Raw genomic sequence first — 18,102 nt, 5'->3', positions numbered from 1 at the left:
CATGACGACATCTCACCTGCCATCCAAGAAACTTCTACAATCAAATGGTGGAGTTTCATGTATTTAAACCCTTAAGAGGGAAGTTGACCCACTATGTCTCTCTCTGTGTTTATACACCACTCTGCAATTATTAGTTATTATTAATCTCTGTCTCTCTTCCACAGTGTGTCTTTTATCATGTCTTCCTCCCCCCACCCACAGTTTTTCTTTCCCACTGTTGCCAAGTGCTTTCTCATAAGAGGTCGTCCGATTGCTGGAGTTTAGGTCTTTACAATATAAATAATACCTTTAATAATAATAATAATACCATGAATCCGGATGCTCCATCTGCCTGTAACTTTGCTGCAGGAATACATGAATTTCCCCAATGAGGGTTGTATCCTTCTAAATCACTTTGAGGTGACTGTTATTGAGATTTGGTGCTATATGAGCAAAAGCACGGCTGTTTTCCTTTAGATTTTTATATAATCTGAATTATTCAGATGTTGCCCTCTACTGGCCATTAAAATGAATGGGAGTTTAATGGATGGATAGCTGTAGCTGGGAGCTACAGCTATCTTTTTATATAGTCTATGGATAATTCTAATGCACACAAGCAAGGTAACGTCACAAGGTGTTAGTCACTGTAGTTTAATGGGGATGCTTGGTTTGTAGAAAAGAAACAAAAAAGGCTCCAATTAATATGCTATCTTACAAAAGGAAAAAATCCTACCTAGTCAAGTTGGTTTGTTGATCTCTCTTTGAGGCTGAACCTCTGGATCGAGTCACTAGAGTAACAGTGCACTTTCATTTTGAAAAGAATGAAAATCTGGCTAGACAGTTTAACTATGATCAGTATTTTAATTACAGGCCAAGTATTACAGAATAGCTTAATCAAAGTTGTCATGCTGGGAATCCTCCAAATATACAAGGGGCTATACTTTACTACCATGTAAGGTAAGACTTATGTAATGAGATGAATACTGTATGTAATGGAGACAACTTACATTTCCCCCTTCAATTTAAGAGCATCACCAATGATACATAGTTAAAAAAAAACGGGCCATGAGTCCATGAGTAGGAAAATGGTTTCGTCTCTCATCAGGATAACATGGTAACGTGCTAAGCGAAGTAGTTTTCAGCAGGTAAACACACACCTTCCCAACGTACGGACCTCTAAACTTAAATATTCTGACAATGCAATCCTGAAAATCTGTTCAAACCTGTCAACATAATTAATATTTTTTGTAATGATGCTTTAGGTTTTTGTAATGGGAAAAAACCCCCAAAACATTTCAGTGAACTTTTGTGGGCGTTTTGCAACATTTTCATTTATCAGCTTCGAATGAAGGATATAGACGATGGAGATGTGATTAGACAGCTCCACCTGCTGGCTGGAAAAACAAAGAACAGCAAGTGCAAAGTGGTAAAGGCAATTAAGGTATAAGTTTAATATTTTTGAAAAGAATGCATATACAAAGAACAAAGACTTTAGACAAAGCATTTGGTTTTGCACCAAAACAACAACAGGTTATAATAATAATTTTACTGACTTGGGCTGGACGTCGACCCAACTCTAAGCCACCAGTAAAGAAAAACAAGAACCAACCAATCACAAATAATCATTACCAAACAGTCTCGCTGCCATTGGAGGTTTTTATTCAGCTAAACCAATCAGAGGTTTACTTGGTATAAACTGGCGGGCGAGAGTTCAGATGAGTTCCGACCCCTAAAATGTAAAAGGAGTGAAAGTAACCTTTTTTATTCTAATATATATATATATATATATATATATATATATATATATATATATATATATATATATATGTGAATGAAATAATAATAAAAAAAAAACAACCAAAAAAAAAAACAACAACACACAAACAGAAATGATAAAGAAAAACAGATTTTGGTAAAAACACCTGGAGCCTACATGAACATTGTGTGCCAGCTTACATTATAATTACATCTGTTAAACCTATCATTTAGAACAGAGACCAAGGCCGAGCTACATGCAGCGCCGTACAGTGTGAACAGGTACAACAGGCCTCACACCTCTGCCTGGATATGACGCACTACAGGAAGGCACCAAATTCTGACCTGGCACAGAAATCTGGTGAAAATTCACATTTGCTCATCTGTTGTCTGGCCAATAAGCATTCGTCATTTAACACAGTTGTCTCTGCTATGCCCGTTCTCAGTGTACGGTGATGACAATGTGAAAACAGTATTCTACTTGGTCCCTGGCAACGCATGAAGAACAACCGCTTGTTCTGCTAACACTGTTTAAGTTCCCTCCATCTAAAAGGCAAATTCCTGTGGTCGACTATGAGACCCATTACTAATGAATGCCTTTAGCTTTTCAAGTGATTTCCACACTCTTAAAAAGACTGCTACTCTGTACTGTGGAGGTAAGGCTTGATGGAGCCTTGACTGAATTACCGAGCTGTGTCAAACCCCCACGGTGTCCTAGTGGTTAAGAGCGCGTCTACTTGGAACATCGAGTAAATATCTCAGACTGTTTGAGGGATAAAGGAGGTGTTGGCAAACAAAATCAACAACACTACTCTGTTAGCATCTCTTGTGGTAGTGCTGAGTGAGAACATAGAGGGGGGCTGAGCAATGAGCGTGCTCGTCAACTGAGGCGACGGGAACAGCAGCATGAGCAGCTGCTAATTAAGCAGCTGGGAGGGGCTGGGCTTATGTCCACGAAACCTTTACATTGGCTGAAGACGACTACACGGCTGGACAGCTAGAACTCGATTAGGCCACAACACTGACTGAACTAATGAAATCAGCTATCCAAAGCTCGACAGAGGGATTTCTACTTGTGAGTATGCTTGGTATCTGGATCCCTGTCTGAGCCCTCACTGGGTTCTTGGCCATGTAACGTTCATGTTTTATCCCGAACTCAGACGCAGGGGTGAAGCTTGGTTGTTATTATTGCAGAGAATTATCTGAAACTTGGTAGGCTGTTTTCTTCCTAGTCTTCCACAAGGAAAACAATGCTGTCAAGCAGCCTTAGCAGAGCAAGGGAGGGGGGTTTGGGAGAGGCAGGGATGTATGTATTTAAAGACGTGTGTATTTCTGTGTGTGTGTGTGTATGCGTGAGTGAAGGGGGTGTGTGCTTTGGAAAGGTAGGAGCCTCTCATAGCAGCACACATTTGCGTTTCTTCTTGGGCTCTGGGGGCTCCAATGCAGCCAATATCGCCTCATCAAACACATTCTTTAGTCCTTTCTGTGAACAAAAACATACAAACAGAATGAGGGAGCAGCGCAAACACACACACACACAGATTTAAAAGGAACAAAAAAAAGATCTTGCAACAAAAGGCAGAAATGGCTTCAACTGGGGGGGGACAGTGAAAAAGCAAAACACACTGAAGGTAATTCAGAGGGGTTTCATAAGAAAGAGGGGAAGCTGGTGGGAATGCAAAGAAAAAGATAAAACAACAACAAAATTTCCAAGTAGGATCTGCAATGAACAAGTCAGGAGACTGTCATGTAGTGTTTCCCACAGAATCAGACAAATGACACAGGAGGTGCACCCGTGCTTTTTAAAATAATAGCACACATTCTCTGTGACAATAATACGCAAATATTGCTGCCTCTACATTAAACTCCTTAAAGCACATCTTTTAAGTAGAATAAAGTCTACTTTGACCAGCTGCAGTCCAGCATAGTTTAGTTGGAGTTTATCTGACTGCGGAACCAAACAATTGCATTACAGAATTTATATTATTAGTCTACATGCTTAGCAGTGACTAAATCGATCACACTGTAAATAAAAAATAATTACACACTATACTTAGTTAGCCATCAGCATCCCTGGAGTACCCTCCCAAGTAAAGTCTGTGTGTGGGAAACGATGTCTTGTGGTGTTTTCAGTGGTGTAAGCCAGATCAGGGATTAAGTGTCAAAAACACAAATCACATGCATGTCTGCATAGTGCAGCTGACCTGAGACAGCCGAAATCAAAGGCAAGTCAAACAAGCAAGTGGAGGAAAAACAGGACATAACCCTTGACATTACAACGGCAAACAAGAACTTTTTCTTGACTTCACTGGTTCATATTCCAAACACATGACCACAATCAAGCACTTGCCGAGTGCAAGAGGGGAACCTTTGTATTAACCCGAGCAGAACTGCTTACGTCATGAGCTCAGTCATGTGAGGTAACCAGAGCTGCACTGCGTTGCCTATCTCAGCTGACCAAACTACTAAATTCTTCTGACACGGCACTGAAAAAAGACGGAAGCCAGATGAGCGCAAGTTAAGTTGTCCTTTATTAATTCAGTTCACAAGTCATTTCACACAATTATAGCTTTTATTATTATATAGACTTCTAATACAACAATCTGTACCACAGGTAATGGCACACTGATGTTATATGTAGAGAAAGCGAAATAAGTCACTAAACACGGCTTGCAAGTATCATCAAGTGTGGCTTAGCTATAAAATAGATCAATGAGAGTACCATGACACCAGCACATAGCAATGTCTGCTGAGGTCAGACACTCCCATAGGTGACTTGAGCAGTTAAAAGCCCTGCGTGAGAAACCACAGTCACACTTCAGATTCTGATAAATTAAACATAACTGTAGAAGTATAAAAAATACTTTAGCATTAGAAATGGAAGCTCTGTTGAGTGTAAGCTCAATCTCAGCCTGTAAAGCCACCACCTTCACACGACTACTACTCGCACAGAGCAGAGAGAAGAGTCGAGGACCATCCCAAACAAAGGATGTATCCTTCTAGACACTAGCCACCTATTGTTAGACACAGGTCTTGTTAATAAGCTAAACTCAAGACGTTTTCACACACAAACCTTTCAGACGGTGTCACAATGAACCAGCTTTACCGACCCGGCTGTTTCAACACAGTGTGTGAATGACTGTCAATGTACACAGCTGCTGCTCTTGCTGTGCTATTTATTCACATTTTATTATTGTATGATTTTAATATTGGTGTTAGGCTTATTTCTGCTTTCTCTTTAATTTGAAATTACAAACAAACAATGTGGAAAGTAAAACAGATGACCTGTAGCACTCTGACATAGAGAGTGGAAAGTTGTCTGCAGACTGTGTCAACAGCCTACAGACAGCAGTGAGTAAACAGCACTGCACAGATGTGTGAGTTCTTAGTTTGTATTTTCTAGCTAGTTTTGCTCTATTCTTTTTCCATTTGTATTTTAAAAAGGAAAGAAGACTGCTGGTGCTACTACATTCAGCACCCTAACATTATGTGTCTGGAGCACTATAAACTACAGAAAGTGGCACGTTTAAAAAAATGTGGTCACTGACTGCGATCAATTTTCAGTGGCTCTTAAATACACACACAATAATGTTTAATCTCATCTTTTAGAATGAGTTCAATTCAGAGGCGTGGTGGCGTTTAAGTCCATGTTAGAATGAAGGAGGTATCTGTGTGCAGAATTTATCCTTCCAGAAAGGACAACTGTGTTTGACTGTCCAGAGTTCATGTGTGAAAACAGTTTAAGACACAGAGTGGTCCAAGAATTAGGATGTGAAATGATGCAGGTGGTCACACTAATCCAGAAGAAAAATATGAAGATATGATGCCGAGTAAACCAAATTAGAAAAGGCAACAAGTATTTTTAAGTGCAGAAAGGCCTCTGGTTAGTTTAACAAGCCACAGAACAAAGATGAGAAACGCAATCTTGATGCAGAGTAGAGCAGCAGTGTGAGTATCAAACTGGTGGATCTGTTAATAGATGGCTGAGATTGAGACAGATGAGAGTTTTAAGCAGCAAATGCAGAGAGAGAGAGAGAGAGAAAATGGGAAGGAGGAGAGAAGTGGAGCAAGGGAACGAAAAACGGATAAACAGCAATGACAGGAAGAAGACATGAGCGATGTGGCACAGAAAGTTTAAAATAAACAACATTTCCTCTTTCTTTGCGTCTCAGGCGGCTCTAGGGCAGCTAGGATAGCTTCGTCAAAAACATTCTTCAGCCCTCGCTATGACGACAGGAAGAGCGGGAAGAGAACAAGAGTGCAATTAGCAGAGCAAACACAGAGAGAGAGACCAAAGAAGAGGAGGAGAAGAAGAGGAACATGGCAGAGTGAGGAGGAAGGTTTCATAGCATAAAGACCAGGAGTGCCGTGCAGCCGTGTCAACACTGAATGAAGACAAGGAAGTTGTTTAACAGGGGGCTGAAAGTGAGCTGGGGACCTGGGTGTTGAGATCCCCAACAGGAAACAGGAAATGACATCAGCAGCTATGCAACTTTTGTGCCAGTGAGATAGGGGGGAGTACAGGAAGGAAGGAGCAGAGCAGGGAGGTGGGGGCACCCCAGCTTTATCAACACTATTGTTCAGAATCAGAGATCCAAGTCACCTGCTCTCCTCCGAGTCATGCTTACTGTGCTTCAGTTTCTAACAGTTATGCATCAACGCCAACACAAACAAACTCGGGACATAACTGAGCAGGTAAAGCCTTTAAAGGCACTGACTGATTTAGTCAACACAAGCACTCAATAATACAACATTAAATCTACCACAGAGAAGTCAAGCGCTCCTAAATTTGACACGAAGCCCACTGTCTACCTTTGGTCCTCTTTAGAAACAGTGCAAAAAAACCAAACAAACAAACAACTAACTAGCAGCAGGTTTGCCTTCATAAACTAGAAACATTTTACTTTGCCATTTAGTCAAAATGCTGACACAATAATGTGTTTGTGCCTGTTCTATTACTGCAAACACCATCAGCTGATCCCAGGAGCGATTGCTGGTCCATGATGTGGTGTAAAGCCCACAGGCTTTAACAAGCACATATACTGGAGAGGTTTGCAAAACATGAACTCTCTCCTTCCTACGCTTTAATCGCTTTAGGTCTGCTCACCCAGAATCCTAAACTCTAACATTTAGTGCATTTGCTTAAAATCCACCCCACTGTTAAGAAAAGTTGGCTAATCTACCATGTGACTATGCTCAAGACCAGTGCAGCTGAATAAGTAACAGTTTACCTAAATGAAGGTCTGCTTACTGTAGCAAGGATCATTTCCAACTAGCAACATCAGTGAACCCACAAGGTACATCAATTACCAAGATCAAACCAGCATGCAGAACAAACATGCACAGGACAGTGGGGGTACAGGCATGTTCCTCTTTCCTCCACTTTCTTAGTTCTTGCCACTGAAGTATCCATCATACTCGTCTCTGAGAGTGTGTGTGCGTGACTGTAAATCTTTTATATCCAAGTATATACAGTACCTGTGTGAGGGCTGAGCACTCCACATATTTCACAGCCTTGAGATCTCTTGCCAGCTTCTCGGCTGTCTCCGGAGTAATGGGCTTTTGCTTGTTCTTAGCCAGCTTCTCTATAGTGGAGGGATCATCTCGCAAGTCAATCTGAGTCCCAACTAGAAGGAAGGGCGTCTTTGGACAGTGGTGGGTGATCTCGGGAACCCACTAAATGGACAAATACAAGAGTCAGCACAATACCACACATGTGCGGAATACCGGGGGGTTTTTCTTATTAAACAAAATTAGGAAAATGTTAATTTTATTTTAAAAATTTGAAGAGAGCCCTTTATTTTAACCCTTTTTTAAGGCATTTGCATCCTCAGACAAGCACTGCATTTTTAACCAAGTTCCCTTCCCCCTGGCTTTTTGTACTAAACGGCTAATTAGTACTGTACCTGCCAGTAAAATTTGAGCAACCCATAATTCATCATTTTTACAAAATAAACAATATTCAGTATATATTACACAGTATGAAACAAACTGTTACAACATGTTCATTTTTACACTAACAGAAAAACACCAAAATGAGCAGGTCACACTTACCTTTTCTTTTACATTTTCAAAGGAGGATGGGGACACGACAGAGAAACAGACGAGGAAGACATCTGTCTGGGGATAACTCAGAGGTCGTAACCTGTCGTAATCTTCCTGACCTGGAGAAGCCACACAAAAATTATATTTAACTCGATTGTTTGAAAGCACAACTCTGACTGAAAGAAAACATCACACAAACTCTACATTTACTAAAGCTCCCCTGTGGCTGCAGTGTGAAGACAGACAAGCTGCTTCTGAAAGCATGATTCCTACTTTATAATAGAAAGTGAAATGTAACATACCTGCTGTATCAAACAAGCCCAGAGTGTAGGGCTCACCTCCAATCATTACAGTTACAGCATAGTTATCAAACACCTGCAACACACAGACCAAAATCAGCTCAGCCACTCATAACGCAATAGAACTAAAGATACAGTTATAGACACATTTATTTACACTACAGAGCTGAGAAATAATATATTCAAATTGCTCGTCTATTACTCTTATTCAACATCCTTCAAATAAACCATATTCCAGCAGGTTCTTCGACCTGATTGTGTGTTTGTAAAGCTGCATACAGAACACAACTTTGATCACGTACTTAGTGGTCAAGGCCAATTAGTCAACAATAGCAAACATCCTGTTCAGACCTCTGCAGGATCAACGGAAACATGCAAACAGCATTGTATGTACTCAAACTCCAAACTCCAGCTGAATCTTCTGTAAATTGTGCAACAAGCAAATATAAACTCACGTGCGTGTGGTTCGCTGAACATGTGGTAACTAAAACATTTAAAATCTAATATAGAGATTGACGCACTTACCGTAGGTACATATTCAGAGGGAAACTTGTTTGTGGTGTAAGAGATGAGCAGGCAGGTTTTACCCACGGCACCATCACCAACTACAACACACTTAATGGTCTGCATAGCTGTGTGTTACAGTCTTTGCTACTCATTCAAGATCTGGAAAAGAAAAGAGGCACATTTAATAATTTACTTTTTGGCTGAACAACTTTCACAGACATACCACAGATAAATTTTAAAATATCATCTTTGATCATTATTATTTTACTCTACATTATACATGTGGACTTCTGATAGGAGCATTTTGTTTGAGGTGAGCTCATATTAGGAGAAAAATGCATGGACCAAGGACTAGCCATTTTTTTGTAAGCTGAGTACCAGATGGCATTTTTCATTATTTGTAAAAGACAAAATGTTGGTTAAGAACTTTTTACCTAAACTCTGACTACAAATCGTGATTTACTTGCCACAGGAAGTGAAGTGAAAACCAGTAACCTCCACTAACTACGGGAATTAAACTGGAAAGGCTCCAATGAGCTTTTTACAGTTAATGGACTGAGGGTCAGTACAGCTTAACAACTGGACACAGCACAGGCCTGCTTCACACAAATGAAGGAAGGAAACATGAAAGGAAATTTGGGAAAAAAGGGAAAACATCAGCTGGCGCAGTCTCTCTTCCCCATATGGCCCAAGAAACAGATCAGACTCAAAAACACTAATGGTGGCTTCATGCTCTTATTTTATTTGTTTTAATTTGTTATACAAAATTAGAAACTAAAACATCAAACATGAATGTAGTGTAGATGTGAACACAACTCCAAGAGTAAAGCTAACCTACAAAGTTCTTTCTGTCTGTTATCACAGGAAAAGCTCAAATTGCACAAATAAAAGAAACAACAAATCTGTTCTATTCAGTTGTGATAGTGAGCCAGTAGGAACACCACCAAGGCTCTACCTACACTGACGTGTTTTATTGTTGAAACCAACACACATATTAACATGTCAGAACGTCCACATTACAAGATGCACACGGGCTCATTATATATATGTTATTAAGCTAATGTATTTGCACTACTTTTCTTCCAGCTTAGTGTGAATTCTTCACTTGTTGCCATTATGGCCATTCTAATTTGCATTTTCCTCCGCTCTCAGTTTCACTTTGTTTGCACCCACTAACACACTAAGAGTGGAGCAGACAGTGCGCATAAAAATGAGGACAGGAAGACTCGACTAGGAAACAATTTGTTATGTAACTTTAAGTGAAATAAAAACTTACCAACAAGTGATTTATGAAAAGGAACCAGACTAAGCCAACAAAGAAAATTAATTGATGGGGCTGATGCTTTGCTGTTATGCTAACTGAGTCACTGACAGGCATATAGGAGGTTGAGGCACTCCTGATATATTAGGCTATCGTAGATATTTAATATCACGTTCTACGTAGAGATGGGAATCTCAACCAAAAGAACTATTCAATATTCATTGACAGTCATTTGATGGTTCTTCAACAATCATCATCCATCTCAAACCACTTCTAAATGACTATGTATAGCTTTAACTACAGCTTTTGCTTGACTTCATCTGCTCGTCTTTTTTGCTTTTATTTCTAAAGCTGTCTGTCTTTCCATGTTTCTTGGTAAGTAGTGTATAACGTCACAGCAGTACTTTCTTGGTCTGACAACATTGTTCAGTGTGTGCCTGATTTTAGAGACAACGCACTGTATGTTGTACACAAGCAACACTGTTCCCCCATTTCTCCTCTGTAAGTTACAGTCTGTCAGTGCTAAGCCACTGCAGAGCTCTGCAGCACAGTGTGGGGGTGGGGATGTCATTGAGAGAAGCATGAGGGACAAAACTGCAGGCACCAAACGCTACAGTGTTTAACACAGAAACAGAACCTGCTAAAACAGGTGCCCAACTAAAAACCCAAATATCTTCAACATACCACTCCTTTTCAAAAAAGGCTTTTACATTAGACCTGTAAGTTTTTTTCCCTGTCATCATCAGTGCAATACCTGCTACAGATTTATGTGATTTCTACCACTATGCCACTGCATATGTCTAATGCATATGTCATTGTTTAAAATGCCTTATAAGTCTTTAATGATTTATTCCAGCAATTAGAGCACAATCAAATGAAGTTGTCCACTTCTAATAATGAACATTTCTAAACCAAAAATCATTTCCCCACACGTGTACCATTTTCTGAGCACAAGTCAAATCTCCCCTTATTAACAAAAACCTCATCACAAAATACAACATGTTTCTATCCAGTATGTTGTTATAATACAACAATGTTTAACACAATTACAGCTGTTAAATATCTAATTGAATGGAGCTGTACGTGCTAATGGAGCTTACCCATTACCGCAAGTGCATCATATGAGCAGCTAGCATTACCGGAAACTGAACAATGGGCGCTTCCGGCTGGAAATTCTCCAGGTGTGATGCAATACAGGGCAGTTCTTTTAGGAGGGATTTTATAAAATAATGTGAATAATGTGAATAATATGTAAAAACAAAAAAATTGACCATACGTACATTGCCTGAAAATACTGAATTGTAATGCTGAACTATAAATGCTTGTCTGTTCATGTGAATTTGTTAATGTTGTGATAACTGTTTCATGTGTGTCACAATGCTAAACAGCAGTTTTCTCAGTATAAACAAAAATTTGGTGCCACCAAAGAGTCTGGCCTTTCAAAGTAAAATCACCAGGACACAAGACTAAAAAACAGAGACTAAGTTGGCTTTGATTTTTTTCAAGTTTAAATCATTTTGTAAAAACACATACCGGTACCCTACAATAATAACAGGAAAATGCACAGACTTGTAAGTAAGGTCAAACAGACATGCAAAACTTGATTAATCAGAGTACATATGTTATCAAGGTTGATCCCAAAAAAATCTATATATAAAGCAACTGCATTATGCCGCATCTTGATCCTAAAAGTGAAGACACTCCATTTGGCTGGGATTACACTCCTGCGTAGATGTACGTGCAAACTGCTGCAGACACCATGGACAAGTAACAGGCGGTATCTGATCATGTTCTAGTCCACTTAGAGTACACACCACTGGTTTATCAACAAACTGACAGATTTCTGTCTCCGAAAACCAAGAACACTGTTATTACAGATGTTGGCAGATGAATCAAGCATAACACTTATCGACAACATTCCAACGCACATCATCAAGGAGAACTGTGCCTTAGGACCAAGTCAACTAATTACTGACTAAGAGAAAGTGCCACTGTCTTCAGCAATTCTTTGGTTGGTGAATACATGGTCAATTTCACTGTACAATGAACACCGTGACATCCATGAAACACAGTAGTGTATGAACACAAGTATTTTACTGTGTGTCCCATCAATCTGAATAAAAATCTCAACTCATCTTGTAAAAGTAAAAAATATAAATCTAAGTGTAACAATGTAGTAAGCCAACGGCAATGGGCACCAAAGGATGACTGCAGCTGCATTAATGCCGCCAGACTTAATCCTCACATTTGTGTTTGTAGGCCAGCCAGCACTAACTGCAGCCCTGCTTAAATACTAATAGCGAAAGCGGCTCAACTGAGCCTGATAACAGTTTCCAAATATTTAGCTGCCATACTGAAATGGACTCTGTATAATTTGCGATTTTGTATGTTCGGGTCAGCTAATCCTCTGAGCAGTGTGGATTTATTTTAAAGCAGACACTTATGTCATCTACATGATCAAATATCAGTACATTTAAACACAAACCGGTAATGATCGTTACGTTGGAGGTATTTCCTTAAGGATTGGTCATAACTTCCTTCTAATTTCCACTGATACATGTACGTACTTCCGCACGTTGGGGGGGAAAGAATGTTACCCTCTGATTCTTGACAAAAACAGACCTCAATCATGTGTATTTTTGATCTGACATCACCGACCCGAAATCTCAAACTAGACTTTGTCTTCCGTTGAGTTTATAACATGTTTAACTACGCAGCCGCGAGTGGTGTGCCAAGCTGTTAGGATCAGCATGTAAATATCCTATTATGGAACGTTTTACCTCACACTTGAGAGATAACTACCACTTAAAGATCTGTTAGCTTGGTAGCATTAGCCATATATTTCGGCCACATCCTCGGCCTCAGTCTGGCCTAATTTCCTGCCCGCTGTTAAAACGATAAACTTACAACTGATCCCCTATTTTTACAGGGTCAGTGTTATGAATCTTTTCCTTAGTACCCAGACATTACGCTTTCCATCTATACGATGGGACTATGCTGTCTACAAAATCACAACTTAACCAAACTCTTGTTATGCTCGTTTATTCTGTTTGTTAACCCACTTACCGCGTACCGTAACTAGTCAATTCTTAGGTTCGTCACCAACTTATCTTAATAACAAAGAGGTGTTTTATTTTATCATTACAACATCAGAACCACCAATTAAAAAACTTGCATGTTCTTTATGAGTAACTCCAGGAGCTCGATTTACACACCGGTCTAACGATAGACACCCTGCCTGTTTCGCTAGCTAACTACTGTCCTCCCCAATTAGCTTGCGAGCTAACGAGCTGAGCTAAGCTTAGCGGATGCTGTTGCTGAATGAGTCTGATAAACTGCTGATTACAATCAGTGTTAGGAATTCATATTATACAGTAAAGTGACAAGAGTTAGACCTAAACATTACCCAAAAGAATAAATAGTAATAAGAAACGAGCAAAAAATTTCCATACCGTATCCTCTATTTGTGTCTTTACGCCGGGCGTTGGCAGCTCCGTGCTAGGGGTTTCCCAGTCAACAGAACAGGGACACGTTGAGTTGCGTAGCGACTAACTACGTAATTACGTTAATCAATTTGCCTACATTAAGGCTCATTTTCTGAGGCCAAAAGCTAAAATGGCATTATTGTTTAAACCAAGTAGTGTGTGGTTCCAGTAAATTAATAACCTGATTTTATAACTTTTCAACATAACATTCAAGATCAACATTCACAGCATCTGTGTCGTTTGCTAATCAGACCAGTAGATACAGCATTTACTGTATAAAGTACATTGCCTAATTTGTTTCAATTTATATTCTCCCTGCATTTAGTAAAATAAACAAGCTATACACTACTTACAAAACGTACATATACATTAAGTAGTCTGCACTCATAATTTGGGCATGCACCCAAGTTCTGCCCTAATTTTCTTTGTAGCAGTTCTGTACTATGTACAGCATAGAAAAGTTACACGAGGAAGCACATGTTCATTTTCTGTATTTCACACACAATAACGCCTGCACTTACAAGACAGACGTATTAAATGCAACTGCGCCGCTGCAGTGCATTTGACCTATATACGTGCACTGCAATAGTTCTGTCTGCCACTAGACGGCAGCACAGTCCATTAAACCAAAACACATCTAGAGTCTGAAACACTAAAAAGTTAACAGAGAACAACTGTAAGAAAAAAAAAAAACCTTTATTCTCCAAACAGATCCATGTGGTAGAAAGAAACAATTACAATATTCATGTCATAAACACAAACACTTAATCTCTGAAGAAAAACAAAAACCAATTTCTTCTACAAAAGTTGAAGTTTGTAGACATCTCCACTCTCGCCTCAGTTGGACACACTCTGCAGCAAGGTAATGTTGTCTCCCTTCAACATGATCCTCCCTGGGCAACACAGAAAAGAATGAAGGAGAGATCAAAGCTAAATTAGAACAGAACTGCCAGATGCTGGACAAGGGGAGGCACAAAGTGTCTGTTCACTTTCAGACAAAGCACCATGCCCCCATCAACGCTGGGTAAAGGTAATGTGAAATCTAACATCAGTATAAAGTGGATCAGTAGCCAGGGGCATGATGCAACAACAGAGCAATCCTCACCAACCACCTACAGTCCCCAACAAACACACACACAAAAATCCAAGAGTTGATTTCATTTACAATCCCAACTGCAAATAAGTTGTGATGCTGTGTAAATTGTAAATTAAAAACAGAATAAAATGACTTGTGTGTGTGTGTGTGTGTGTGTGTGTGTGTGTGTGTGTGTGTGTGTGTGTGTGTGTGTGTGTGTGTGTGTGTGTCTATATATATATATATATATATATATACATATATATATATATATAGACACCTATGGTCAGGTCCTCAGGCAGGACTGCGTTAAAATCAGACATAAGATAAGACAACCTTTATTAGTCCCACACGTGGGAAATTTGTTATGATTCTGTTATGGAAATCAGTGTCTGTGAACACAGCTCACTGTGCCATCCACAAATGCAGGTTGAAAGCCATATGTGAACATGATCCAGAAATTCCAGTCTGGGCCAAAGTTCATTCAAAATGAACTGAGAAAAAGGGGAAAACTGATCTGTGATCAGATGATTCAAGATTTTTGGAAAAAATGAACTCTGGACTAAAGAGGAGGGGGACCATCTGCCTTATTATCAGTGTTCAGTTCATAAGCCTGCATCTCCGATGGTGGATTTATGCTTATGGAATTGACAGTTTGCAGGTGTGGAAAGACAGCAGTGCTGAACGTTGTATACAGGCTTTAGAACAACATTTATATATATAATCCTGATGACGTCAAGACAACGCTAGACCGCATAGCACAGCTATTAAAACAGCATGACTTCGTAGCAGCAGAGTCCAGCTGCAGAATTGACCTGCACTTTCACCATTTGAAAACATTTAGTACGTCACGAAACAGAAAATGCACCAAAGCAGACTGACGATTGTCTTGAAATTCTTACATGTGTTGTGTGTTTGTATTTTGCTTCTTTGTTTCAAATCACTGTAAGTGTTTTTAATTACACTTTACATAGCATCCCAACATTTTCAGAATTGGGTTTGCAGTTTCTGGGATATGCAGGACAACTGTTTTTCAAAAATCCCTGAGAAACAACAATGTCTTGATGACACACAATTTTTCTTCATTCTTACCTTTCACAGTCAACCTTCCTAAAAATAATAAAGTAAAATAAAGTAAAGTAAATAAAGTAAAATAATAAAACAGCTTTACAAAAAGTGATGCACTCTTACCCAATGGTTTTCTGTTCTTAGTCTTCATGTGGACTTCCTCAGCATCGTCTAGAACCAGATTCATGTACTCATCGAAACCCTAAGGCAATGAGACACAAGACAACAAAAGTGAGTCACATTGGTTTAACTAGAACTTGTACATGCCTGATCTCACAGAAAGTTCAGCCTGAGTGGAAATGCTACTCATAGATCAGGCCATTTCAAGTTAGACCAAATCATTTTAAGCCATGCTAGGATATAATGTGGCCATACAGGGGAACAGCAAGTGACAAAGGTTTGTTCCCAGTGAGAGCTTGTTTCTATCTAGATAGCAACACGCACATGGTGAAGATGACTTCTTTGATTTCTTTGGTGTGTATAACACATTTCAGCCACTGCTACTTAGAGAAGGCTAAAGGGAATGCGAGTAAACAGTATGTAAAACTGGGCAGTGCTCGGTGTCAAAATGATGACATGGTACAGGAGCTCCACAGGGAACTGAGCCATCTCCACTCCTGTTCACCTTGCAGACCTTACTTACCACAAAACTAATAATTCTGCAGTGGTCAGATGCATCAATGATGGGCAGAATGAGTACAGAGCACTAATGGATGATTTGGTGGAGTTGTCAGAGAGGAATCAGCTGTTTCTGAATGTGAATAGGACCACAGAGATGACAGACTGACAGAAGAAAATGGGTGGCTATACCACCTCTGTCTATCCTGGGACAGAATGCTAATGTGGAGGAGGAGGACAAGTACCTGGTCATCCACACTGACAACAGGCTGAACTGGAAGACTAAGGTTGAGGCTGTATACAAGAAGATACACTGTGACACCAAATAAGTGGATAAACTGATCAGGAAGGCTGGCTCTGTGACTGGCTGCCAACTGGACACATTTGAACGTGTGTTACAGAGGGTGGTTACTGAGGCTCAGATTATGCTTCAGTGGGAAATCTGCATTGTAGCTTACAACATAACCAGAAATCCCCTTTAACCCTATGCCATAACCTTCCACATAACCTGACGTGCACCTCCTGAGGAATCTGCCTGCCAGGTCAAAGCAGCCCGCCACAACTGACTGGCCTGGAAGGTTACGACGTAGGGCTAAGAGGGGTTTCCACACTGCCCATCAACATCAAGCTTTATAAACTGACCAAGAACATGGAGAAAGGTTGTATGTTACTTACGATAATGCAGCCTTCTATCCGCATGTTCACCTGTTCATACAACCAAACCTGGATCCGTGAGCGCTGGGAATGAGAGAGAGAATAAACTGAATACAGTTTTATCTTCAAAATTACCAGAAAACAAAACTAATCAGAAGGATGCACGAAAAAGTTAAAAGCTACTTACATTTTGCAGGTACCTGAAAATGAGATTCTGACAACCACAGTCAAGGACATACACACAGACTCAAGCTCAACATGTTTATAGTTAAAATGTGCACATATGTTGTTAATGGTTATATTTGCATTTAGTCCAAGTTATTGGAAATGTGATTCAGAGTCAGAGTTTGGGTCAGGGGTTCTTCCTGGCTTAAAATTGGCTTTTCGGCTTCATATCTTGAGGGCAAACTTTATTTTCCCCTGATCCTTTTGTAAATAAAAATCTGTTTAACAAATAATTAAAATATAGTTACATTTATTTTGGTCATTATTTTAGGTTTAGGTAATTCTTACATCATATTAGCAGTAATAAACGTAAAGTAAACGTGGATCGATAGCAAATCAAAGAAAACACTACCAAGTTTCACTAACAATTAACTAATTATATTTTTAAAATATTTGAGAAGATGAAAGTAATTCCAGTTTTATAGCTATTAACTGTCAAAACACTTTCGTTAGGTAAGTATTCCGTAACTTCCTCACTCTCCCACATCATATTATATTTTGGTGTTAATAACTATCGATTGGTGGGCCTAAAACCCTCCATATGGTATCATATTGAGTAGTTTGAAGGCAGAAATTAGCCTCTTTTGCGTTTAGCTATAACACGGAACCACAGAGCCGGTGTTTCCCCGGGATTAACGCGGCTAAGTCTATACACTGGCTTTCTGACTGCATTTCAATAAAACACATTTTTTTTCTGCAAACATATTTCATACCCGCGCGACTTCTCTGGGTGAAACTGGTCTTCAAAAAAGCTTACATGCCTTGTAAAATTCCTCTCCTCACATGAGTGACTACAAATGTTTACGAATGACTAAATGTTAGCCTAGCTACTAAGCTATTGTAGCAACCAATTCAACCGCGCAGTGTCGTCCTGCAATACAAAAGGATACAATGGGCTGCACCATAACCTTCTGGACCTTCTGTCCTTGTCCTCTGTATGCCATTCCTCCAACTAATTACCAGCTGTAGGTATATGCTGAAAAAAATTGCACCTTTTGTTAAAAGAGTGCACTACAACGAAACTCTCACGTTGTGAGACGTCTTCAATGGCGGGTTTCCTTTCGCGTGCTCTGCCAGCACGGAGGTCTTGTGATGTGAAAGAGCGCCCCTGTGGGTGGGAGGTCACTATAA

The 18,102-nt window shown here is 39.7% G+C and overlaps 2 protein-coding genes across 3 annotated transcripts; both read right to left on the bottom strand.

Moving 5' to 3' along the window:
• Positions 1-1,406: 1,406 nt before the first annotated feature.
• Positions 1,407-13,439, bottom strand: cdc42 (cell division cycle 42). Of its 2 annotated transcripts, none has more exons than XM_004559910.4 (6): positions 13,299-13,438; positions 8,604-8,744; positions 8,082-8,154; positions 7,789-7,898; positions 7,213-7,410; positions 1,407-3,217 (listed from the first exon to the last, which is right to left on the bottom strand). In XM_004559910.4, the coding sequence occupies exons 2-6, from the start codon at positions 8,706-8,708 to the stop codon at positions 3,128-3,130; spliced, it is 576 nt and encodes a 191-aa protein (XP_004559967.1). In that variant the 5' UTR covers positions 8,709-8,744; positions 13,299-13,438; the 3' UTR covers positions 1,407-3,127. The 2 variants fall into 2 exon arrangements, with proteins under 2 accessions (XP_004559967.1, XP_076739804.1); XM_076883689.1 differs by lacking the exon at positions 1,407-3,217 and adding an exon at positions 4,243-5,958 and having other exon boundaries at positions 13,299-13,439.
• A 569-nt stretch (positions 13,440-14,008) lies between these two features.
• On the bottom strand, positions 14,009-18,070 carry snrpe (small nuclear ribonucleoprotein polypeptide E). The gene is made up of 5 exons (XM_004559909.3): positions 17,862-18,070; positions 16,934-16,960; positions 16,768-16,830; positions 15,598-15,676; positions 14,009-14,224 (listed from the first exon to the last, which is right to left on the bottom strand). Exons 1-5 carry the CDS (start codon positions 17,913-17,915, stop codon positions 14,169-14,171), a joined length of 279 nt encoding a protein of 92 aa, XP_004559966.1. The 5' UTR covers positions 17,916-18,070; the 3' UTR covers positions 14,009-14,168.
• Between the last annotated feature and the right edge of the window lie 32 nt (positions 18,071-18,102).

Source organism: Maylandia zebra, linkage group LG5, assembly GCF_041146795.1.
Source record: "Maylandia zebra isolate NMK-2024a linkage group LG5, Mzebra_GT3a, whole genome shotgun sequence".
NCBI lineage: Eukaryota > Metazoa > Chordata > Actinopteri > Cichliformes > Cichlidae > Maylandia > Maylandia zebra.
The sequence above is the reverse complement of the archived record's forward strand: the minus strand, read 5'-3'. Positions and strand labels throughout refer to the sequence as shown.

Excerpts from the sequence above, each read along its gene's own strand:
- cdc42 (XM_076883689.1), bottom strand. The coding sequence starts at position 8,708 with ATGCAGACCATTAAGTGTGTTGTAGTTGGTGATGGTGCCGTGGGTAAA. Across the intron at positions 7,899-8,081 it reads GGGCTTGTTTGATACAGCAG|GTCAGGAAGATTACGACAGG; the intron begins GTATGTTACATT and ends TGGCTTCTCCAG. Across the intron at positions 5,959-7,212 it reads AGTGCTCAGCCCTCACACAG|CGAGGGCTGAAGAATGTTTT; the intron begins GTACTGTATATA and ends CTGTCGTCATAG.
- snrpe (XM_004559909.3), bottom strand. The coding sequence starts at position 17,915 with ATGGCATACAGAGGACAAGGACAGAAGGTCCAGAAGGTTATGGTGCAG. Across the intron at positions 16,831-16,933 it reads TTTTCAGGTACCTGCAAAAT|CGCTCACGGATCCAGGTTTG; the intron begins GTAAGTAGCTTT and ends TCTCATTCCCAG. Across the intron at positions 14,225-15,597 it reads TAAGAACAGAAAACCATTGG|GGAGGATCATGTTGAAGGGA; the intron begins GTAAGAGTGCAT and ends TGTGTTGCCCAG.